We start from the raw sequence: 22,492 nt of genomic DNA, 5'->3' as shown, positions 1-22,492 counted from the left end.
CGGGGAGTCCAGAACTAGAGGGCATCATTTTAGGGTGAGAGGGGAAAGATATAAAAGAGACCTAAGGGGCAACTTTTCCCGCAGAGGGTGATACTTGTATGGAATGAGCTGCCAGAAGATGTGGTGGAGGCTGGTACAATTGCAACATTTAAGAGGCACTTGGATGGGCATATGAATAGGAAGGGTTTGGAGGGATATGGGCCAGGTGCTGGCAGGTGGGACTAGATTGGGTTGGGATATCTGGTCGGCATGGACGGGTTGGACTGAAGGGTCTGTTTCCATGCTGTACATCTCTATGACTGTATGACCTCTAGGGCAGATGGGAGATCCTGGGTTCAAATCCCACTTCATTGAAGTCCCGATAAAAGTCTGCCCATTAGATCTTTGTGTGTTAATTTGGTATTAATTGGCATGGTGATTCAGTGGTTAGCACTGCCGCCTTAAAGTGCCAGGGACCCGGGTTTGAGTCCAACCTCAGGCACCTATCTGTGTGGAATTTGCACATTCTCCCCGTGTCTGCGTGGATTTCCTCCTATAATCCAAAGATGTGCAGGTCAGGTGAATTGGCTCTGCTAAATTGCCCATTGCGTTATGTGCGTTAGTCAGGGGTAAATATAGGGTTGCGGAATGGGTCTGGGTGGGCTTCGGAGGGTCGGTGTGCACTTGTTGGGCTGAACGGCCGTTTCCATACTGTGGGGAATCTAATCTAATTATCTAAGTTAATTGCCTTGAGCTAAGTATCGATATCATACCATGTGCAAATCCCACTGACATCCATTGTGCGATGAGGTATGAAGTATCAGTCACAACTTGAGAGAAAAAATCCTGCAATAACAAAATGCTAACTCAGTTAAAATTGTTGCTAATTTTCTCAAAAGAGAAAATATGACATTTTGGTTAATGGTACACAAATAATACAAATTCTAATATCATATACTTAAAACATTTATCTTAAAACTTACCAGATACCTATTTGAGCTGGTTACATTTATCAAAGGAAAATGTAGTTTTATAATGAAATCCACCAGTTTCCTGAGGAAAAAAAAACCAAATGGTACACAAATGGAAGTTCTGATAAAGCACATACACAAATAAAGACACAACCTTTACCACATAAAAGGACAAGAGTAACAAAACCATGGGGACACCATCACATGCATGTTCCCCTTCAAGCCACAGACCTGACTTGGAACTATATCAGCATTCTTTCCATATCACTACTCAAGATCCTGCAACTCATTCCCTAACAGCATTGTGAGTGAACCTACACTCCAAGGATGATGTAGTTCAAAAAGGCAGCTCACCATCACCTTCTTAAAGACAATTAGAGACGAGCATGATATGCTATTTCACACATGCCTACTTCCCAAGGATGAACAATTAGAAGTGTTTACATGCAGGCAAACAAGTGGGCATGATTTGGACATTGTTGCCTAATAAAATGGAAACAGATTCACTAGTACATGCAAAAGGAAATTAGGTAACTACTTGAAGAATAAACATCTTGCAGAGATATGTTTGAACAACCAAGGAATGAAACCAACTGGATCACTCTTTGAAAAATCAGTGCAGATTCAACGGGGAAGGAACTTCTTGCACTACTGTATTATTAAATGATACAATGAAGTAATTCATAGTTCAGTTATAAGAACATAAGGAAAGCAACATCAGACATCATCATCTCGGAGCAATAGCCACATGTACTCCATGATCACAGACATTGGCCTCTGACATATGCCAGCCTCTAAGAAGCCCCATTGCAAATCTTCAAATCACTAACAGCACTCTTCTGCACTTCAGTGCTGCACCAAGGATATTAACTCAACTCATATTTATTGCTGCCGCAAGAACACTCTGCGTTATGGGGCATATATTCAGCTCATGGACTGGACCAGGTTGCATGTCTGGCCTGTTCATTTGCTGTCATAGTGCTCACTCATGTTGAGCCTATCCAGACGCTTACAGCATTCCTGTCTTGCATTGATTGGCCTTGAGTTTTTGCACTTTGCCAGCTCAACCAGATAGAACAGGCTCACAATACTACTGCACTGCTGAGAAATCTTGTGCAGATACACACCAGGAAGCTAGAGGCAAGTGACAGCAGGTGGGGGAGCATGAGCCTTGGTAGGGAATGAGTACAGTAGCAGAGAGAGTGCGAGATATGGGAAAGAAGATTGTGCCATTTATGCTGGTATATTTCTTCGCACATTGCTGTGCATTCTTCCAGATGGCTTTAACTACTTTAACCTTGATAGGGCAATCTGGGAACAGAAAAGTGTGGCGAACTGGAAGGGGGAGTTGAAGTGGTCGGCCACTTGAGTAGGGTTGTTTGGTGCGTATGTCCCAGAGATGTTTCCTGAAACGTTCCTCGAGTTGGTGTCCTACCTCCCTAATGCCACATCAAGAGCAATAGACAGAGTCGATGAGGTGTTTGGATGTGCAGGAAAATCTCTGCCGCATGTGGAATGTTCCTTTGGGGCCTTGGACGGAGGTGAAGGGAGAGAAGTGGGCGCAGGTTTTACATCTCGTGCGGCCGCAAGGGAAAGTGCCAGGTGTTGAGGGTGAGTTGGTGAGGGGCGTGGACCTAACGAGGGAGTTGTGGAAGGAATGGTCTCTGCGGGATACCGATAGGGGTAAGGAGGGAAATATATCTCTGGTGGTGGGGCCTGATTGTCGGTGGTGGAAATGGCGGAGGCTAATGCGCTGTATCTGGAGATTAGTGGGATGGAAGATGAGGACCAGGAGGTTCTATCCTTGTTGTGGTTGGAGAGGTGGGGTTCAAGGGTGGATGAAGGGAAGTGGAGGAGATGTGCTGGAGAGTATTGTTGATATTGCCGACCACTTCAACTGCCCCTCCCACTCCACCAAGTACATGCAAGTCCTGAGCCTCCTCCACTGTCAAACCCAAGACACCCGATGCCTGGAGGAAGAATGCCTCATCTTCTGCCTCAGAACCCTCCAATCATACAGCATCAACACTGACTTCGCCAGTTTCCTTATCGCCCTCCCCCCAAAAAGGCAGCAGTTTCCAGTCAGAATCGTAGGCTCATGCTCATGGTGATCAGAAAATATAAAGAAGTGACTTATAGGAATCTTAGTGGGAAAGAGAAAGCTTGTTCTTTAATAAAGTGTAGAAGGAAAAGTCTGATCCCAGCATAATCAAAGACTTTTAAGTGATTGCCATTACATATTATACATGTCAGTATACTGAAATTATAAGTGCAACTAATAAACAACTTTAACGAATTTGCTGAATTCGGTCAGAAGTCACATGACACCAGATTACAGTCCAACAGGTTTATTTGAAATCACAAGCTTTTGAAGCACCGCTCCTTTGTTTGGCAGTAACTTGGTTTCATGTGATTTCTGACCTTCTCCACACCAGTCTAAAACCAACACTTCCACATCTTAGTTGAATTCCTTTACACAAATAGCTGTAGACCATTTGTGGGCGGCATGGTGGCACAGTGCCTCAAAGCACCACTGTCTGTGTGGAGTTTGCACACTCTCCCAGTGTCTGCGCGGGTTTCCTCCAGGTGCTCTGGTTTCCTCCCACGGTCCAAAAAATGTGCAGGTTAGGTGAATTGGCCATGCTAAATTGCCCGTAGTGTTAGGTGGAGGGATAAATGTAGGGGAATGGATCTGGGTGGGTTGCTCTCCGGAGAGTAGGTGTGGACTTGTTAAGCCGAAGGGCCTGTTTCCACACTGTAAGTAATTTAATCTAATCAAATATTGGCAGAAGACCCCATTGCATTAGCAGAGGGGAGTGAAGGACGAATGGTATGAAAACCAAGGACTGAATGACGTATAACAAAGGGTATACTCAGATAACCTTGTGAAAGGACACAGGAAAACAGAAAACATTGTAAGTGGGCAAATGCAAAATATTGCTTAGTTATATGACCTTGGGAAAATAACTGCAGGTTCACAAAGTAACAAACAGCGAACGCTTAGCTGGCAAATGTCCTGGGAGCGGCAAAACGGCCAGAATGGTGGCAAACACTGATGTCAAAGTTGCTTATAACCATTGTAACACAGACTTTATTAGGAAAGGGAGTGTGTTCTAGAGACCATTCCCACAATGTGAGGTAAGGAGCTCCAAATAAAGATCGAGCTGTCAAATTTCTTGTTAGTGCGTCGCATTGTTTCTGCCTGCTCCTGCCCCACAGAACCATCTCTTCCGACTTTGACTCAGTCATTTCTCCCTGGTCCAGTCCATATCCATTTACATCTGTGGTTCCTCTGACATTTTACTCCAGTTTCAGGATTTCCAGTTTGCTGGCTCCAGCTGCCTCTTTACCATCTACATACAATTCCTTTACACCTGTATCCTGCATTAGGATGGTTTCAGGGCTCTCCAGTTCTTCCTGGAACAAATACCCATCGACCACCAGTCTCCTCTGCCTTGACAGGCTCATCATCCTGAATAACTTACCTTTCAACTCCTCTCATTTTCGTCAGGTTAGACATGTAGCCATGGGTACCCTCATGGATTCCTGTTATACCTGTCTCTTTGTGGGGTATATGAAACATTCTTTGTTCCAGTCCTATTCTGGACCCCACCCACAACTCTTTCTTCGATATGTCGATGATATCATCAACGCAGCTTCCCTCTCCTGTTTGGAAGTGGAAAAGTTTATCAATTTCGCTTCCAATTTCCATCTCACCCTCACTTCCACCTGGTCCATCTCTGACACCTTCTTTCCCTTCTTCAACAACTGTTTCCATTTCTGGGGATAGGCTGGTCACTACAAACCCACCGAATCTCACAGTTACCTTGATCAGAGGAAGTGGTGGAGGCTGGTACAACTACAACATTCAACTGGATGAGTATATGAATAGGAAGGGTTTAGAGGAATATGGACCTCGTGGTGGCAAATGGGACTAGATTAATTTAGAATATCTGGTTGGCATGGACGAGTTGGACCGAAGGATTGGTTTCCATGCTGTACTTCTCTACCCTGCCTTTCTGTAAAGATTCTTTTCCATCCTCTCAGTTCCTCTGTCTCAATCGCACCTGTTCTGATGATGCCAACTTCGATAAGAGAGCCTCTGAAATATCCACCTTCTTCCTCAACCGAGGATTTTCCATGCTGTTGTTAACAAGGATCCTCAGCCTTGTCCAAATACTCCAAATGTGGTCTGTCCAGAGCCTCAGAAGTACATCTCTATGATTATATTCAAGTCCTCGCAAAGTCTCCCGCACTTGTCCTCTCCCGCACTTAAGCCCTCACTTCTTCTCTTCCCTCCCACAACAGCAATAGGGTTCTCCTTGTCCTTACCTACTATCCCACCAACATCCACATCCAGAAGATCATTAGTTCCCAATTCTGCCACCTCCAGTGAAATGCCACTACCAGACACATATTCCCCTCCCCTCCCCTCCCTTGTCAGCATTCTGCAGAGTCAGTTCTCTCAGGGACACCTTGGTTCACTTTTCCTTCACTCCCAACACTCCCCCAAGGCACCTTCCTCTGCAGCCGCAGAAGGTGTAACATCTGTTCATTCACTTCCTTGCTATTCAATATCCAAGGGCCCAAACACACCTTCCGGGTGAAACAGCGCTTTACGTGCACTTCATACATTCCAGTCCACTGCATTTGTTGTTCACAATGTGGGCTCCTCTCTACTGGGGAAACAAAGCATAGACTGGGTGATTGCTTCATCGAACACCTATCAGACCATAAGACATCGGAGTAGAAATTAGACTATTCAGCCCATCGATTTTGCTCCATCATTCAGTTAAGAACCTATCTTTCTCAGTCTCAATGATGTGGCCATTACAGCCTTCTGTGGCAACGAATTCCACAGATTCACTACTCTCTTGCTGAAGAAGTGTCTCTCTCTAAAAGGTCTTCCCTTTATTCTAAGGCTATACCCTCAGGTCCTAGTCTCTCCCAAGAACAGAAACATCTTCCCAACAGCTACTCTGTACAGGCTATTCAGTATTCTGAATGTTTCAATTAGATCCCTCAGCCTTCTAAACTTCACTGACTATTAACCTAGAGTCCTCAAACAGTCCTCATACGTTAAGCTTTTCATTCTTGGGATCATTCTCGTGAACCTCCTCTCAACACGTTCCAGGGCCAGTACATCCTTTCTGAGATATAGAGCCAAAAACTGTGCACAATACTCCAAATGTGGTCTGTCCAGAGGCTTATAGAGCCTCAGAAGTACATCTCTATAACTATATTCAAGTCCTCTCAAAGTAAATGCCATCATTGCATTTGCCTTCCTAACTAGTGATTCAACTTGCAAGTTTACCTTGAGAGAATCCTGGACTAGAATTCCCAAGTCTCTTTGCACTTCCGACTTCTGATTTTTCTCCCTATTTAGGAAAGAGTCCATGCCTCTATTCTTCTTACCAAAGTACATGACCTCACACTTTCTCACATTGTACTCTACCTGCCATTCTTTGCCACTCTCCTAACCTGTCCAAATTCTTTCCAGCCCCCCCACCTCCTCAATGTTATCTGTCCCTCTATCTATCTTTGTATTGTCTGTAAACTTAGCCAGAATGCCCTAATTTTCTTCGTTAATCGTCAATGTATAAAGTGAAAGGTTGTGGTCCCAACACTGAGCCTTGTGGAACACCACTTGTTGCCAGCTGCCATCTTGAGAAGGACCCTTTTGTTCCTGTTCTCTGCTTTCTGCCAGACAGCCAAGCTTCTATCCATGCGAGCACCTTGCCTCTGACACAATGGGCCCTTATCTTACTTAGTAGCGTCCTGTGTGGCACCTTGTTGTCAAAGACATTCTTAAAGTTCAGGTAGGTAACATCCATTGGCTCTCCTTGGTCTAACCTGCTCATTCCATACTCAAAGAATTTTATTAGATTTGTCAGGCGTGACCCCCATTTCATGAAACCATGCTGATTTTGCCCTATTTTACCATACACTTTCAAGTATTCAAAAATCTCATCCTTCACAATGGATTCCAGGATCTTACGCACTACCGAGGTTAGGCTAATCAGTCAGTAATTTTCTATCATATGCCTTACTCGCTTTTTAATCACATTAGTGATTTTCCAGTCCTCTGGGACCCTCCCTGATTCTAGCTTTTCCTAAAAGTTTACCTTAGAACTTTGGGGTGTAGTTCATCTGGTCCAGGTGACTTATCCATCTTCAGGCCATTCAGTTTTTCTAGCACTACATTCTGACTGTGAAAAAGATCCTGAGCTTCCAGTTGCCTGTCACTTCAACACACCACCCTGTTTCCTGGCCAACATCTCTGACTCAGATTTACTGCCATACTCCAGTGAAGTTCAGTGAAAGCTGGTAGAGCAGCACCTCATTTTCTGCTTGAGCACCCTGCAGCCTTCTAGCTTGAATATCAAGTTCCACAACTTTAGGGCTTCTGCTTTCCCACATCCTTACCCCAAACTCTACACACCACAGGTCTTATTATCACATTGTCTGCTATTCCACATTACCCATTGTTAGCCATTAACAGTCTCCATTAATAGCTATTCACCCTCCTAGCTGGATCATTATCCATTCCTTTGTCTGTCCGACTGTTCTTCTCTCTCTTTGGGCTCTATCGCCACCTATCATTTATTCCTCACCCCCTTCACCCACCCTACCTTCAGTATATAAACTGGCATTTTCCTAGCAACCATCAGTTCTGAGGAAGGGTCACTCTGACTACTCTCCACAGATGCTGCCAGACCTGCTGAGCTTTTCCAGCAATTTCTCTAATTGACCCAAACAAACAAAGTCAGTGGGCAACAGAAGAGCAGATATGTATACAGTTCACTGAGGTGTGTAAAAAATATAGGAGTGTGATTATATTTGGGGATATCAATTTCCCAACATTAATTGGGATAGTCACAATGTAGAGGGTTTAGAGGATGTAGATTTCTTGAAAATATTCAGGAAAGCTTTTTTTTATCAACATATAAAAGGTCCAGCAAGGAACAGTGCAGTGTTGGGCCTAATTTTGGGGAATAAAACCAGACAGGTTTTCAAAGTGGAAGTGGGAGAGGATTCTAATGATAGCGACCACAACACTGCACATTTTAAGCTTCTTATGGAAAATGATAAAGGTGGTCTGCAAAAAAAGGATCTTGGATTGTGGGAAGGCAGATTTTATTAAAATAAAGCAGGATCTGGGAAAACTAGACTAGAAACAGCTAATTCTAGGTAAATCTACAGCAGAACAGTGGAACTGTTCAAAATGGAATTGCCAAAAGTATAGGCTCAAATGTTAACTTGAGGGTGAAATGTAGGAGCAACAAGCCCAGAGAACTCTGGATATCTAAGAATATTCAGGACTGGATAATAAAGGAAAAGAAGGAGGCTTTTAACAGGTACAAAGGGAGCAAATCATTGGAGGTCCTCATGAAGTTTATAAATTGCAGGGGGAATACTTAAGAAAGCAATTAGGACTGCAAAGAAGGGGCATGAAAAACACTAATGAGTAAGATTAGGGAGAATCCCAAGATATTCTACAAGAATATCAAGGGGAAGAGGATAATCAAGAAAGAGCTGAGCCCATTGGGGACCAAGGAAACCACTTGTGTGTGCAGCTAGAGGGAATTGGTAGGATGTCAAACAAGTACATTACGTTTTTCTTCATATTGAAAAAGGAGGATGTAGGTACAGAATTCAGTAAGCAGTATTATGAGTTCATGAACAGTTTGACATGGAGAGTGAGGAGGTATTGGAGGATTGGTGGGCTTGAAGGTAGACAAAAGCCCAGGTCCAAATGATTTAATATTCCAGGCTGCTGTGAGAGACGAGAGATGATATTACAGGGCTCTGACCCAATTTCTTTTTAAATTACTCTGGTCTCAGGGGAAGTGCCAGAGGACTGCAGGACAACTTATGTGGATTCACTTTTCAAGAAGGGAAGAGTAAAACCAGGAAATTACAGACCAGTGAGCCTTATTTCAGTATAAGCAAACTATTGGAGAAACCTTTGAAGGAAATAATTAATCTGCACTTGGAGGGGCAAGGTTTGATCAGGGATAGTCAGCACGGCTTTGTCAGAGGGAGGTTATGCTTAATATAGTTGCTTGAGTTTTTCAAAGAGGTGTGTAGATGAGGGTAGTGAATTAATGTACTTTATTTAGATTTCAGCAAAACCTTTCACAAGGTCCCATACAGGCGACTGATAAAAATGGTAAAAGTACATGGGATCCTTGGTAACTTGAGAAGTTGAATCCAAAATTAGCTTTGTGGTAGAAGACAGTGGATGGTGGTAGAACGCTGTCTGTGTGACTAGTGGCCATTGTCTGTAGCATGCTACAGTGTTGTGTTCCTTATTGTTTGTGATATATATTAATGCTATATAAGATAGAGGGGGAGAGATGATAAGCAAGTTTGTGGATGACATGAAGATTGGTTAGTAGTTGACAGTAAGGAAAGAGGTCTTAAGTTACTCAGATGGATTATTCACATAGACAGATCAGCGGCAGATGGAATTTAATGCTGATATGCGTGAAGTGACACACTTTGGAAGAAGTAACAAGACAAAGGACTGCTCACTGAATGGCTGGACACTAGAAAGCTCAGAGGAACAGATCAATCTTGGGTGCTTGTCCACAGATCTCTGAAGGTGGCAGGACAGGTTAACAGGAAGGTTAAGAAATCATACAGGACACTTGTCTTTATCAGTCACGGCATAGATTAAAATAGCTTGAAGGTTAGGCTGAAACTGGAGAGGACTTTGATTAGACCACAGATCAAACAGAATGTGTGCAGTTCTGGTCACCACAGGAAAGATGTGACTGCAATGGAGAGGTATGCAGAGGAGATTCACCAGGATGTTGCCTGGGATAAAACAGTTTAACCATGAAGAGAGGCTGGATAAGCTCAATTGTTTTCTTTAGAGCAGAGAGGACTGAGGAGGGAACCTGATAGAGGTGTATAAGATTAGACAGGGTGGATAGAAAACAGCTGTTCCTCTTAGTTGAAGGGTCAATAACAAGGGACATAATTTTATAAGGTGAAAGGGAGGAGGCTTTAGAGGGAATTTCACCTAGATGATGGGAATCTAGAATGCATTGCATTACGGGGTTGGGGGGAATGTAATTGACACAGGAAACCTCACAATCTTTAAAAAAATACCTAGATGAGCACCTGAAATGCTATATCATTTAAGGCTATGGGGCAAATGCTGGAAAGTGGGACGAGTGTAAATTTACAGAAGTTTCTTATTTGTCAGCACTGACTTGATGGGCCAAAGGGCCTCTTCGGTACTTATGATTCCAAACATTTGTGTTTGTTGAATCCAGGCAACTTTCCAAGTCCAGTGAAGGCCAAGTTTGTCAAAATTGCATTGACTCTGAGGAAGGAAAATTAACAACGAACTATGCAAATCGCTTGTATACATACTCATTGCAAAAATTAGTTAGTTCCAACCATTTGGCATTATTTGGTCTGAGTTTATAATGACTATTTAATACTGTAAAATCATTTTTTATTGTTCTTTCAGAAGAATAAATCCAAATTTACGTTAAAAACTGGTAAGATTACCTTAATAATTCAGTTTCTCCAGAATATGCCAAAATTTCCAGTGATCCAAAACGAAACCATGATTTAGCTACACGAAGAACTATTGCACCTTGAAGAACACAATAAAGGGTAATCACATGGTTTCAGTTTTAATCTTATGAAACTATTTCTTAACTTTCTCTGAATAAAAGTTAATAAAAGTAAGCATACCTTTTTCATTCCTCACACTCCCATTGTAGAACTGATCCCTCTTCACATCATCATTGCTCACAACCAGACTGCAGAAACATTTTATCATAAAGTAAATGTTAGATTATCATAACAATTTATAACTAAGCTGGGGGAAAAAGTAATCAAATAAAAACAAATAACTAAAAAATACTGCAGTCAAAATTTGAAAAGGTAACCTCGTTAAAAAAATGGAAAACATACTTTACAGTATAAGTAAAAATATACAGAGGAACCTTGATTATCCGAACGCGATGGGTGGGCACTATTGCATTCGGTTAATTGATTATTAGGTTAATTGATTCAATACCTCTCCTCTGGGGCTTGGAGTTTTCTGAAGCTTCTTTTCTCCTCGCTCTACCTGCATTGCTCCCTCTCTCTGTTTCAGGGTTTGCTTCTGAGCAGAGACACACTTATGTGTAAGGGACCTGCAGCATTGCTGATGCCTGCACCCCCCCAAGATCAGTTCAATGGGATTGACACATCGAGCACTTGCTAAATCTGCTCCTCATTCAGGAGACTAGGCAGCAGCACATCTCATGCATGCCCCCGCCACGCCGCCACCCCCCCCCATCCAACCCTGTACCCCTGTCCGCTCCCAACCTCGACCCCATCCGCGCCCCCTAACCCCATCCAACACCGCCTCTGCCAGCACCATCCACCATCCGCTAACCCCCAACCCACCGTCCGTGCCCCTGCCCCCCACTCCCGACTCCAGGGCAGCCGGACTGGACACCAACAGTAAGACTGCTGCTGCCTTTGGGGGATGACAAACACATACACACACACACAGCCACACACACCTTTTTACTGCAACGTTTTGACTGGTTCCACCTTTGCCCTGTACAGGACAATGTTGGAGAGTTTATCTGGGGGAGGGGGGCTTAGAATACACCCCTGTGTAGAACCCCAGAGAAAGTGTGGGGAGAGAGAGGGGTGTTTTAAAAAAATTCTCAAGGTCAAGGACCAGGCTCGCAGGAAAGTAGTCTGACACAGAACAAACAGCCAAGAGGCGAGTCTGCTAGAATATAAGTGTTTTATTCCCCGCAGCGTCGCCACAACCAGGTCTCGTACTTACAACGGGTCTGGTTTATACTCACTCTACGTGTTACCGGAACTGGGAGCCGTCAGTTCTCGTAGAGCGGTTGCCAACAACCCACGCTCGGCGGTTAAACGCAACCCCGGAGCAGACTCTACCGAACTGGAGACTTCTCCAGCTGATATACCCTTTTCCAGATATAAACATTCATGTGAACAGCAGAGCAAGGCTAAAAAACACATTCCATTCTGGTTACATACAGATAAGAAGATTCACACGGGAAGGTGTATAACAAGATTCACACGAGACTAAGCGACACCTTCCATTTTCGGTTAGATTCACACATGTATTGGGACACAATTTTAACCCTTTCACCACATTCCACTGCCTGGCCCAATACATGTGTTACATTATGAGCACACATGTATTGGGACACACCACAACACCAAACCCCCAATCCCAGTAAATTTGCATTTCCCATGGCTAATCCACCTAGCCTGGACGTCCCTGGATACTATGGGAAATTTAGCATGGCCAATCCACCTAACCTGCACATCTTTGGACGGTGGGAGGAAACCCTTGCAGACATCGGGAGAATGTGCAAACTCCACACAGGCAATTGTCTGAGGCTGGAATCAAACCCAGAACCCTGTGACTATGAGGCAGTCAGTGCTAGCCACTGTGCCACCATGCTGCCGTGCACTAAGTGTAAACAAATCCAGAACCTTCTGCTCAGAAGTATGCCTGATGCTTCATCAGTAAGATACTTGGGGGGGAAAATTATAATCCCATGTGAAGAGTTCTTAACCTGGAATCCCACTGGATGCTGGAAAAGTCTTGCAATTCTATCCAATTGTATATAATACAGTAATGTTCAACAGCTGAGCTTTGTTTTAGATTGAAAAGAATCCTTACATTCAAAACTTTAATATTCTGATTTTTGACAGCCATAAACTAAATTTTCTGATAATTCTAGAATGACATTTATGCAAAACATTGATAGCTTTTCTGTAAGTTGTAAAGTATCATAACCATTTTTCCTGGGTGGATTCCTCCTAAGAGTTCAGACTGCCAAATTTAAATAGGCCTGTATGAAACATTCCCTTGTGGGCATTAAGATTTGCAGCCAAACTTAGTCACAAGTATAACTTTTGAACAATTGTATATGTGTAACTGGTTATTGTATTGCTACTGTTGGTCCAAAATGAGAAAAGGGCAGATTCTCGTTTGTTGTAGAAGTGGTTTGGTAATCTTAGCTATTGCAAGATTTTGTTTAGAACAAATTTGTAGGCATTGAACAGCTGCTGAGATAACTACTTCTCACATTTGCACTAATTTTTACAACAGTACATGCTTAAAAATGATTACCATTCACTATATAGGGTGTCATGTCTTGCCTAGGGACTGTTGGGATTTTATTTTGCTTTTGTTTGATTGTTATTAACTAACAAAAAAAATCATGTGGTTTATGCTAAATAATCCTTTGGTTATGCCACTTTATTTAAATAGCATATAATTCTATGCTTCCACCAACAGCAGCAGTTCTCATATTTCCAATTCATTTTTCAAAATGTTCAATATAGTAACTTTTGGAAGGGGGAGCAGAGAAGTGCTGAGAAAGCTTGCTACACCAATACATTAATGAGGGCCTTGCCTTACGTGGAAAAGCCAGACAGGCTAGTCCTGTATCCTCTGGAGTTTAGAAGAGTCAGAGATGCCTTAATTGAAATGTATAAAATTCTGATGGGGCTTGACTAGGAGGATGTCGAAAGGATATTTCCTCTTGTGGGAAAATGGAGAACTTGGGGTCATAATTTAAAAATAAGGAGGCATCCATTTAAAAGAGAGCCGAGGAAACGTTTTCTTCCCTGAGGATTGAGAATCTTTCAAATTACCCTCCTCAAAAAGAATTAAATGTGGAATCTTGAAATATTTTTAGAGGCAAATTTAGGTTCTTGATTACCAAAGGGATAGCTGATACTCCTGCAAATGCAGAAATGTAGAGTTGAGGTTAAAATCCAATCAGTCATAATCTTAAGGAACAGCAGAGCAGGTTTGAAGGGCCAAGTAGCTGAAAATTGTTGTTTGTTTATATTTTCTTAACCCAACTGTACAACCTTTCCTCATAAAACAACTCTCTCTTATTGCAAGTATGTTTGTATGTCACCTCCCCAAATGAAAACAGTCACACTAATATTGTTTTTCTTTTGAAAAAAAATTCTAAAGTCTTGGATCAATAAGTACAGAAAATGTAGGCATTTTGTGCTCGACAGTTTGTGCCATAACGTGAGCACACTCGCACATCAGATTCCTCCCCTACCATCACTTAGAATTTAGTTGTTTGAGCATTGTTTCATATTTGGCGCAATTATGACTTATCTGTCATTTTACTCTTTTAACCAAATGTATAGAGATACACACAGAAAGTGAATCAATCAGATTTGAAAACCAATTAGTCTTGTATCAATTGCTGCTTATTTAACCAAGTTCAAAGCTTCTGTCACTTGGTGTAATAGCGCCTCCTAATTTCACTCCTTAATTTGGGCTCTAATTTTTAGACTCTTGTCTGCTCAACCAAAACTCATCATGCTACCAGAATAATTTAACACTCTCCCTGGGGGCCTTGGCTCGAAAACCTGGCATTAATGTGTTTGTATGGAGCAATCAAGTAGGTTCCTGGCTTCGAGCTTTGACTTCATGCTACGCTTCCCTGTAGCTTGGACTCTGGGGGGAATATTGGTAGTTTCAGTTGATCATCCAGTACTGTAAATGCTTTTTTATAATGGAAGGGGAAACTGGATCCAATCTGAATGAGAATCATTTTCACTTTTGAGAAGTTGAAATCAGCCACATCAGATGTAATGGTGTGTTGTCATTGACCTAACCGCACTTTAAGTTGAATTGAGTAATGACCTTTACAAAGTTCTATTTTTAAGAAAGCTTATTCAGCTTAGCAGCTCGTACTCTAACTAACTAGCAGTTTGATTGCAGCAGGAAGCAAGCACAATAGTTAAATATGTAGTCAACAAAAAGATTCGAGCAGTTAGAGAATAGATTTTTGTTTGATTTTTAAATTTTGAACTAAACTTAGGAAGATTTGCACATTGATAGCACTTTTTCTGCAACATTGAAATCTCCTCATGGTAATTGCTCTTTTATGCTCGGTTTGAAATATTTTTAAAAAAAATTCTCCTTCATGGGCTTTAGAAACAATTTATTTTGTTCAATGCCAATGATGGCTGTTATGATTCCATAAGACTCCAATGCTTTTTTTGGTCCTTTTTTTATGCAGCATGGAAACCATTTTGTAATACCAAGGTCTTGTCAATATAGATTTTAAATTTTAACTTGGAGTTTATAATAGCTAGCTGGTACTTCTTGATAGAAGATTCAAGCCAGATTTTCAAATTCCACCAAAATAAATTTTTAGTTTAGTTACCACAGTTCCCAGAAAGATTTAGTAAACTAAGGCAGCTGCTAAAAGGAAAGCTAGACTGTTCCTCTTGTAATCTGGCTGTGAACTGATGCCTGTTTCCCATATGAAGCAATGATGTGTGACAGCAATGATGTGTGACACCAACTCTAGGAGCTAGCCCATCCTCATTTGGCTTATCTGAAGTCTAATTGCAATCTGGTTTGAATCATAGACTAATAACTGAATTGTCTGAACACAGTTGGGTATTCTCATTTATGTTATTCTATTAACTTATTTGTAACTGTACTTGTCTGTTAAGAGGCTCTGTTCAAATTTCATACCTCACTTCATTCCCACTTGAGCTGACCCTAGTCCAGGGCACTCATGTTTGCTGAGATCTTGGGTAGACTAACGCCTCTGTACACTGGAGAGCCCTTGAGTTGTGTCTTGGGTAATGAGGACAGCTACAAAGTCCTTACCATTTGAAACAGTGTGTTAACATGGATTGCCAGCTTATATGGAAATGTAGAGAATGTTTTTCATTCTGATGACATTACTGAATAATTTTGGATGCTTGATGGGATAGATTTCTTATTCCAACTGTAATACGGAATGTGGTGGTGTAGTGGTAAAGTCACTGGGTGAGCTAATGTGCTTGGGAAATGGGTTCATTTCCCACCACGGTAAGTAGTGAAATTTTAATTCGATTAAAAAGCTGGAAGAAAACACTAAGCTATTGGTGACCATGTAACTACTATCAATTGTTGTAAAAACCTGTCTGGTTTATTAAAATCCTTTTGGGAAAGGTAATCTGCTATCCTTACTTGGTCTGACCTACATGCAACTCCACACCCAGAGAAATTGCCTTTGGATAGTTAGGGATGGGCAAAAAATGTTGGTCCAGTCAAGATTCCTAAACGCAATGAATGTGGCTTTTGATTCTTGGGTTGCAATGAAAAATGTAATTAATTCATTTAGCCTGTCTTCCTAATGTAGTGACTTGTGGAAAATTGATTTTTGGAAACTCTTTTTGACATTGTGCAAGATGTTAAAAGGCACCTTGTTTTTTTCTAAAACAAAAGGATCTAGTATGAGTGTGGATTCATTTGGGATGTTATGTTAGATATTTAGTGGTTGACTATTGTAGTTTTGCAGAACTAACATCATGGACATGCAAGTTTAAACATCAAACACTGACTTTTTAAAAAAAAAAACAGGCACTAGTTAATACAGGATTTGTGCAAAACTTTGCTATTTTTCTTCAACAATCTGCACAAACATAGTTACCTTTTTTAAATGTAAATAACATCCTCAGCATTTCTGAAATGTAATCAGATGAGTCTTTTGGTCAAGTGATTTAAAAAGTCTGAGTCATGATGGCAAGTTTGTAGGAGAGAAGGGTGGAGACAGTTATGGTAGGATCTCTAGTTTGTGGTCTTGGTGTCTGAAGACATGACCAAGGGGTTGAGGATGGGGTGGATGCATTGAAGCCAGTATTGAAGGAATGCCAAGCTTTGTGGATTGAGAATCCTGGGGAGGGCTACAGAGATAGGGAAGGGAAAAGACCATGGAATCATGAATCTTGGAATTTTAAGATGAAGGCTGGCTCAGGACCTCAAGTTAGTAAGTTAACATATGGGCAGCACAATTTTGAATGGGTTAAAGTGCATCGAGGGTGAAAAATGAGAAGCTAGTTAAGAAAATATTGGAATAGTGAGTCCGGAGGTGATAGATGATATTTTCACCAGCCGAGTCATAGAGATGCACAGCATGGAAACAGACCCTTCGGTCTAACTCGTCCATGCAGACCAGATATCCTAACCTAATCCAATCCCATTTGCCAGACGAGGCCCATATTCCTTCTAAACCCTCCTATTCATATACTCATCTGGCTGCCTTTTAAATGATGTAATTGTACAGCCTCCTTCACTTCCTCTGGCAGCTTATTCCATATATGCATGAAAAAGTTGCTCCTTAGGTCCCTTTTTAAAATTTTTCTCTCTCACCCTAAACTTATGCTCTCTAGTTGTGCAATCCCCGCCCCCACCTCATGGAAAAGACCTTGTCTATTTACCCAATCCATGCCCCTCATGATTTTATAAACCTCTATAAGGTCACCTCTCAGCCTCTGACGCTCCAGGGAAAACAGCCTATTCAGCCTCTCCGTGTAGCTCAGATCCTTCAACCTTGGCAACATCCTTGTAAGTTTTTTCTGAACCCTTTCAAGTTTCACGACATCCTTCCGATAGGTGGGAGACTAATTGCACACAATGCTCCAGAAGTGGCCTAACCAGTGTTCTGTACAGCCGCAACATGACCTTCCAATTCTATTCTCTTCCAATACAAGAAGGCATACCAAACACTGCCTTCACTTTCCTATCTACCTGTAATGGTATTGCAGTTAGGATGATATTGGACAATATTGTGATAGTAGTGGACAATCTGTTTGTGTTAGAGAAGATGGGGTTGCCGTGGTCAAGCCAGATGTTGAGATATTGATGAAGAAGGATGTTACATGAGTGGTTAGGGCTGAGTTGTGAAAGGGCTTCACAAGAATGGCTTCAGTCCTCCTAGTGTTCAATTGCAGAAGGGTTTAGCTGACCCAGGACAGAATTTTAGACAAACAGTCTGACAGCATTATACCAGCAAAACGTTCAGGGGAGGTGGTGGTGAGATGGATTCATGTGAACAGCAGAGCAAGGCTGAAAAACACATTCCATTCTGGTCACATACAGATAAGAAGATTCACACGGGAAGGTGTGTAATAAGATTCACACGGGACTAAGCGACACCTTCCATTTTCGGTTAGATTCACACATGTATTGGGACACAATTTTAACCCTTTCACCACAAGGGGGCAGGTGGTCAGTCATTTGGAGACAGTGCCTGGGCTCCCATCGATATCCAGGGCTGTTCTCGGCAGCATTTCAATAAGCCGAGTTCATTTTTAATCATTGTAAACAAAAAATGCAATCAGTGTTGGAAACACCACTTTGATGTCATGTTTTTATTGAGACCTTGACACCTTCTTTGGATAATCCAAAATTCGGATAATTGATATTAAGATAATCGAGGTTCCTCTGACTTACATATTTCAATCTTCAAATATAGTCATAATTCAAGCAGCAGCAATGGAGGAGAATGGAAGCTTTGTTTGTGGTGACATCAACACATGAGGTTGCAGAGAAGGTTGATAATGATTTTTTTGAACATGAAGAGGCAGTTGAGCAAAGGGAGGACCCTATGATAGTTCCAAAAGGGAGTAACACTTTTTGGAAGATGTGAGCAAAGTTAAAGGAGAAGTTGTTCATGAACAAGCGCAGCCAAGGAAAGAAGGTGATGTTTGGTGGAAATTATGAGGCAAATTTTCAAGAAAGAAGTGGAGAACTCGCAGACTGCCTTAGTAAATGTTGGGAAGTATAAAAGTGTAAGATTTATTTTTATATGAAAAACAAATGGTAAGGATTGGGAAACTGAAATATGTTGTCAGAAAAGTTGTACACGCAGTTCAAAGAGACTGGATAAGAGATGCAAAAATGGTTAAGAGAGGACAAATTCTGAGGCGCAGGAGTCAACTTGAAACAGAAGGTGTACCATTCTGAACATTTACAGACATTAGATATTTTATGTAGGTAGAAAAACACATTTAGTTGTGTGCAAGAGCATTTCTGGATACAGACAAAAAAAGGAAAAAAAATTAAACAAATGTAAATCAGTGAGGTGTGCGCATTTTATGGAGTGTGGTTAACTGAAATAAAGCTGTCACTACAAGTGTAGATTTAAATTCAGTTATCTTTTAGAATATAACACCTTTGTACATCTATATTTTTCAATCTCTTGCCATTTAACAAGTAGTCTACATATCTGCTCCTCTTACCAAAATGGATAACTTAACATTTTACCACATTATACAGAACAACCTCAGTTATCTGAACATCAATTATCCGAATTTCAGATTATCCAAACAACATATCAAGGTCCCGTAAAAATTTTAGTAAATTTAAATAAAAGCACAGGGAAAGCAGGCAGCCTGGCTGGTGCAGGAGCAGGGTCGTCTCAAGACCCTGCGCTTACTATTGCTACCGCCATGGTACCCAGTCCCTGCTATTGCTGCTGTCACGGGACCCTGCTCCTGTTATTGCTGCTGCCACGGGACCCTGCTCCTGCTGTTGCCGCATCCACGGGGCCCTGTTCCTGCTATTGCCGCCTCCACGGGGCCCTGTTCCTGCTATTGCCACTGCCGCGAGAGCCTGATCTTGCTATTGCTGCCACCACAGGAACCCTGTTCTTGCTATTGCCGTCTCCCTGGGAACCCTGATCAGTTATCCAAACAATCAGTTATCCAAACAAAATACTCCCTGCCCATCTTGTTCAGATAATTGAGGTTGTTCTGTATTCAATCTACCATGTCCCTGCCTAGTCACTATGCCTTTTCATATTCTGTGTGAATCACTTTATATCACAACAGGTATTCCTGTTTAGTTTTGTACAAGTTTAGAAATACTACACTTGGTAGTGAATTTTGAGAAGATGTGTTGCTCAGGTTGAGGTCCTGGATGTAGGTTTGCTCGCGGAGCTATAAGGTTAGTTTTCAGACGTTTCGTCACCATACTAGATAACGCCAACAATGAGCCTCCGGATGAAGCACTGGTGGTATGGCCCGGCTTTCTATTTATGTGTTTGGGTTTCCTTGGGTTGGTGATGTCATTTCCTGTGGAGACGTCATTTCCTATTATTTTCTCAGGGGGTGGTAAATAGGATCCAAATCAATGTGTTTGTTGATAGAGTTCCGGAACTCTAACAAAAAACACATCCAGAAACCCTAGCCACTCTCCCCTACATCAAAGACATTTTGGAAATTACTGCCAGACTACTCAGACCTCTTGGCATCATGGTAGCCCACAAACGCACTAACACACTAAAACAGCAGCTAATGAGCTTGACAGACCCTATACGGACAATAAGCAAAACTAATTTACAAAATACCTTGCAAGAACTATAACAAACACTACATTGGACAAACAAGCCATAACCCACAAAAAGACATGACCCACTCTCACTTGTATCCTTACATACAAATGAGGAAGGACACCACTTTGATTGGGACAGCACACCCGTCCTAGGACTAGCCAAACAGACACATGCATGAGAATTCCTAGAAGCATGGCATTCCAACCGGAACTCTATCAACAAACACGTTCACTTGGAACCCAATTACCATCTCCTGAGAAAAATAACAGGAAATGACATCACCATGGGAAATGACATCACCACAGGACATGACACCACCATCCCAAGGAAATCTAAACACCTAAATTCATCCAGAGGCTCACTGATGATGTTAACTAGTATGGTGACAAAACGTCCAAAAACGAACATTCTAGCTCAGCAAGCAAACCTACATCCAGAACTACACTTGGTCTCCACATCCCAATCACTGATTCACGTGCATAATTCGCAGAAATTGGTCAGACAAGCTGTAACAACTATTAAGGTGGCTTATATGTTTCTTGGGTTTATTAAAACAGACACAGAGTTTAAAAGCAAGGAAGTTTAATCACTGGTCAGACCACATTTGGAGCATTGTGTTCAGTTCTGGGCACCTTATTCAAAGGAAGAATGTTAAAACTCTGGAAGAAATGCACAGGACGTTTTGTAGAATGATACCAGGAATTAAGGATTTTGGACACAGGCCGTTCTGCTACAACGCGTGTTTCCTCAACACGAATGCGCTGTAACGCAACTGACAAATTGTTTCTAAAGTGCAAACTTTTAAAAAGTGCATTGTCTGTAACGTGATTATAGCACCAAACTTTAAGCACTATTTCTAAAGCATGATTTTTCTATAACACAGGGTTGCACAAGAATGCAACCATCGTGTTATAGAAGAATTGACTGTACAAGGAAAGACTAGAAAAATTATCCTTGAGAAGTCTGAAAAGTTTCCCTTGCAGCACAGAATATTAATAGGTGACCTTATTGACATGTTCAAAATTATTAATAATTTTGACAAAGTAATTCTCTCGTTGGTATGTCAGTAATTAGGGTTGCAATTTCAAGGTTGTCAGCAAGAAAACTAGAGGAGTTGGATAAGGAGAAACTTCTTTACTCAGAGTTGTTACGATTGGGAATGTGCGGCCTGGGAGAGTGCTGGAGATGGATTTCATTCAAAGTTTCAAAAAAGAGCAGATATATATTTGAAAGTGATTAATTTAAAGGGCTACAGAGATAGGGCTAGAGAATGGGTCTCGCTGGATAGCTCTTTTAGGGACTGTTTTCAGACACTATGGGTCAAATGGCCTCTTTCTGTACTGAAATATTCTATGATTCTATTTTATATATACTGGGGGATAAGAACTGGTCGTTCCAGTATTCCACTAGTCACATCCTACTAACGTGACAATGAGCCAATTATTCCTATTCTATCTTTTCTCTCTGTTAGCCAATACTGAAATCATACCAGCACATTACCACCTTTCCTATGTGCTTTAAAATTGCTAACCAACGTCCTACAGGTGACCTTATCAAAAACCTTCTGAAAATTCCCTTTAGGAATTTTGTAGTAACATTGCCAAAAATTCTAACAAGTTTGATAAACATGATTCTCATCCACAAATTAATACTGACTATGCCCAATCAGATCATTATCCAAGTGTCATTTATTGCATCATAAGTGAAATGAGAATTCTAATACATGAAAGGGTCTACCATGCAAGGAATCAGAGCTGGAGAAGACTTGTGGCAAAATGTTGGGTGGCACAGTGTCTCAGTGGTTAGCAATGCTGCCTCACACTCCAGGGACCTAGGTTTGATTCCATCCTTGGGCAACTGTTTGTGTAGAGTTTGCATGTTCTCCCCGTGTCTGCATAGGTTTTCTTTGGGTTCTCCAATTTTCTCCTACAGTCCAAAGATGTGCAGGTTAGGTGCATTGGCTGTGCTAAATTGCCCATAGCATCTATGGATGTGCAGGCTAGGTGGTTTAGCCATAGGAAATACAGGGGTACAAGGATAGGGTACAGGTGGGATGCTCTTTGGCAGATCGGAGCAGACATGATGGGCCATAAGGCCTCTATGTGCACTGTCAGGATTCTATGAGATGTCAGCATGAGGACAAGAGTTGCTGGACAGAACATTATTGTGGCGATGCAAGGCAATAAGCATGGATTTTAGGAAAAAGTTAGAGCAATGATTTGAGGAACACGAAAAATAACAGAGATATCTGTGTTAAGAATGGATTTAAAAGACAAAGGCCAGAATTTAAATTGGAATCCTTGAGGCTGAATATATGGGCAATGAATCATGAGAAGAAAATAATGAAGGAGAACAAGGTAAAAGCGACAAATGGAAGTTGCA

At 41.6% G+C, this 22,492-nt stretch overlaps 1 protein-coding gene across 3 annotated transcripts in view; it reads right to left on the bottom strand.

Annotated features, from left to right (window-relative positions):
- Positions 1-22,492, bottom strand: part of LOC122550062 (protein adenylyltransferase SelO-like) — a 113,654-nt gene that overhangs the window by 59,798 nt on the left and 31,364 nt on the right. For all 3 annotated transcript variants that reach the window (XM_043690538.1, XM_043690536.1, XM_043690537.1), the window contains 4 exons: positions 10,668-10,735; positions 10,479-10,566; positions 963-1,032; positions 753-825 (listed from right to left, as the gene is read on the bottom strand). In XM_043690538.1, coding sequence (XP_043546473.1) covers positions 753-825; positions 963-1,032; positions 10,479-10,566; positions 10,668-10,735 — 299 coding nt within the window. The remainder of the gene's footprint in view (positions 1-752; positions 826-962; positions 1,033-10,478; positions 10,567-10,667; positions 10,736-22,492) is intronic.

The sequence above is a fragment of the Chiloscyllium plagiosum genome, chromosome 5, assembly GCF_004010195.1.
Source record: "Chiloscyllium plagiosum isolate BGI_BamShark_2017 chromosome 5, ASM401019v2, whole genome shotgun sequence".
NCBI classification, from domain to species: Eukaryota; Metazoa; Chordata; class Chondrichthyes; order Orectolobiformes; family Hemiscylliidae; genus Chiloscyllium; species Chiloscyllium plagiosum.
This window is presented reverse-complemented; position numbering and strand designations above follow the sequence as displayed.